Below are 2,958 nucleotides of genomic sequence, written 5' to 3'. Positions count from 1 at the left end.
AGCAAAAGTATTTTTCTTCTTTACCCAAATTTTTGTTTAATTATTTTTTCTTTGAATCTATCCTACACCTTGTGGTTTGACCTCGATACTCCGAGAATTATATTGCTACGATCTCCTGCACTTGGGAGTGAGCAAGCAATTCTGGCGCCGTTGCCAGGGAGCTGCTGCGTGTTTAGAGGCAATTTTTTTTGGAGCAAAGCACAACCAGTGGAAATTCTTCTATTGGTAACTTCATTCCATTTTTCCCCTTATTTTGTTTTTATTTTTTTTTTGTTTGTTTTTAATTTATTTTATTTGATTGGCATTCCTTGTTGCATGAGCATTTGGGTTAGAAACAAGAGAGGTAGATTATAAAATTTTGAAACTTACTTTGGTAATCTTTTTGACACACCTTTGCCTTCACCTTCTTCATCAATCATGGGTGATGAAACATGCAATAATCATGAGGAGAATAGAAGAACTATCTATGAATTGTTGCACCCCACACAAAATTATGTTCCTTCATGCATCATGTTTCCACCTAATGCACCACATGTAGAACTGAAACAAGACTTATTAGCAATACTTCCTGAATTTAGGGGACAAGAAAATGAAAATCCTTATGTCCATATTAGAGCTTTTGAAGAGGTGATTAGTAGTTTCTATGCACAAAATGTTATTGAAACTGCTAAGTTACGTTTCTTTCCTTTTTCACTTAAGGATAAGCCAAGAAGTTGGCTTTACACCTTGAAACCTAAGTCTATAGATAGTTGGGGGGAGATGGCCAAAGAGTTTTTTAAGAAACATTTTCCTCCCCACAAAGTCCAGCAAGTAAAAAAAAGGATAGCTAGTTTTGTCCAAGGAGAAAATGAGACCTTATACCAAGCTTGGGAAAGGTACAAAGATCTTTTCAATTTCTGCCCAACTCATAGGTATGAAAATTGGAGGTTGGTTAACTATTTTTATGAAGGACTTACACCTAGGGACCAACAGTTTGTTCAACTCTCATGCGGAGGGGACTTTTTACAAAAAGAACCTGAAGATGCAATGGATTATCTTGATGAGATAGCTGAAAACTCTAACACATGGACTGCATCTAGCCCTATGGACTCCACTGATAGGACTAGAAACTAACGCTACCACTTCTAGTGGAAGTGTTTTCAAGTTGAGAGAAAATGATAACATGAGTGCAAAAATCAGCATGTTAACTAAAGAAATTGAGGCACTCAAAATGAAAGAAAATAGGAGTGTTAGTACTACCTTTAGAAAGGACCCAATGGAGGTGTGTAAAATCTGTCATGAGATAAACCATGCTACAAATGAATGTGCATCACTTTCATCATTCTTAAATGTGCCAGAAGAACAAGTATATGCATTTAATTCATATTGGCCAAATAATTCTTCATATTCTAACAATTATAACCCAAATATGCGAAACCATCCGTATTTGAGTTATAAGAGTGACAATGTGTTGAATCCTCTTGCTCCAAGGAATTTTAATTCACCACATGCATCATCATCATCATCTAGAACTTCCTTGGAGGATGCACTTAGTACTTTCTTTCAAAGGCAAAGTGAGAAAAATCAAAAGTTTGAATCCATGCTCATTAGGCTAGATGAAGAGGTAAGAGAGACCAAGAGTCATATAACTAGGCTTACAAATTCATTGAGTGGGATAGAGAGAGGGAAGCTTCCTTCCCAAACTCAACCCAATCCCATCAATCAAAATCTAAAAATTAGCTCTAAGGATAAACATGAGGAAGTAAAAGTTGTGACCATTTTGAGGAGTGGTAAAGAGATTAATAAAAGTTCTCCTTTAGTAACTAAGAAATCTAAGGAGACCCTAGTTGAAAAAGAGAAGGATGAAATTGAGTCACTTAGGTTTGATGACATTGAAAAATGTCCAATCCCTCCACCATTTCCACAAGTCTTAAAATTACCTAAGAAATTGGACACCACATTTGAGATATTAGAGCATTTGCATCAAGTCAAGATAAATTTGCCATTATTGCATGTTATCAAGCAAGTGCCTGCATATGCCAAGGTAATTAAGGACCTGTGCACCATCAAGAGAAAGCATCATGTGAAGAAGACCGCATTCCTAACAAAACAGGTAAGTGCAGTTATCCAACATAAGACCCTACCAAAGTATAAGGATCTAGGTTGTCCTACGATCTCTTGTACTATTGGAGATTACATCATGGAGCATGCATTGCTAGATCTTGGGGCAAGTGTTAATTTGATCCCTTTCAATGTATATCAAAAACTTGGACTTGGTGATTCGAAACCTACTTCAATAACTTTACAGTTGGCTGATCACTCTGTAAGGGAACCGAGAGGGATTGTTGAGGACGCGTTGGTCAAAATTGAACAATTTTATTGTCCTGTTGATTTTATTGTTCTAGATTACCAACCTGTTTTACATCCTAGTGTTCATACCCCTATTATTTTGGGTAGACCATTTCTTGCCACAACTAATGCTTTAATTAATTGCAGGAATGGAAGAATGCAACTCACTTTTGGTTCCATGACTTTGGAGCTAAACATATTTCATGTGACTAAACAACCGCATGAGGATGATGACTGTGCTTATGTGAACCTCATTGGGGCGGTGATTCAAGAAGAGTTTAATAAGAATTGTTTTTCTGATCCTCTTAAAACTCTTCTTAATAATTATGTTGGTTCTTATAATTTAGAATGTGATATTCATGTATCTGAAAATTTTTCTTTGTTGTATTCCTCATAGGTTTTGGAAGAACAACAGATGATGGCAATTAATAAGAGATGGAAGCCTTGCTTTGAGGAGCTACTAGAAAATAAAAAAAAGCACGTGCATTCAAGTGAAGAGGCACCATAATTGGATCTTAAGCTCCTGCCCAGTGGTCTTAAATATGCATATTTAGGCCTAGGTAAGTTAAAACTTAGGTGGGATGGCCCTTTCATTGTAAGGGAAGTGTTTAACCATGGAACTATAGTAGT

The 2,958-nt window shown here is 36.4% G+C and overlaps 1 protein-coding gene across 1 annotated transcript; it reads left to right on the top strand.

Moving 5' to 3' along the window:
- The first annotated feature begins 1,162 nt into the window (after nt 1–1,162).
- Nucleotides 1,163–2,725, top strand: LOC112023220 (uncharacterized). The gene has a single exon (XM_024055835.2). The coding sequence runs from the start codon at nt 1,163–1,165 to the stop codon at nt 2,723–2,725; it is 1,563 nt and encodes a 520-aa protein (XP_023911603.2).
- Nucleotides 2,726–2,958: the final 233 nt, after the last annotated feature.

This window comes from Quercus suber, unplaced genomic scaffold (genome assembly GCF_002906115.3).
Source record: "Quercus suber isolate HL8 unplaced genomic scaffold, Cork oak 2.0 scaffold_14, whole genome shotgun sequence".
NCBI classification, from domain to species: Eukaryota; Viridiplantae; Streptophyta; class Magnoliopsida; order Fagales; family Fagaceae; genus Quercus; species Quercus suber.
The sequence above is the reverse complement of the archived record's forward strand: the minus strand, read 5'-3'. Positions and strand labels throughout refer to the sequence as shown.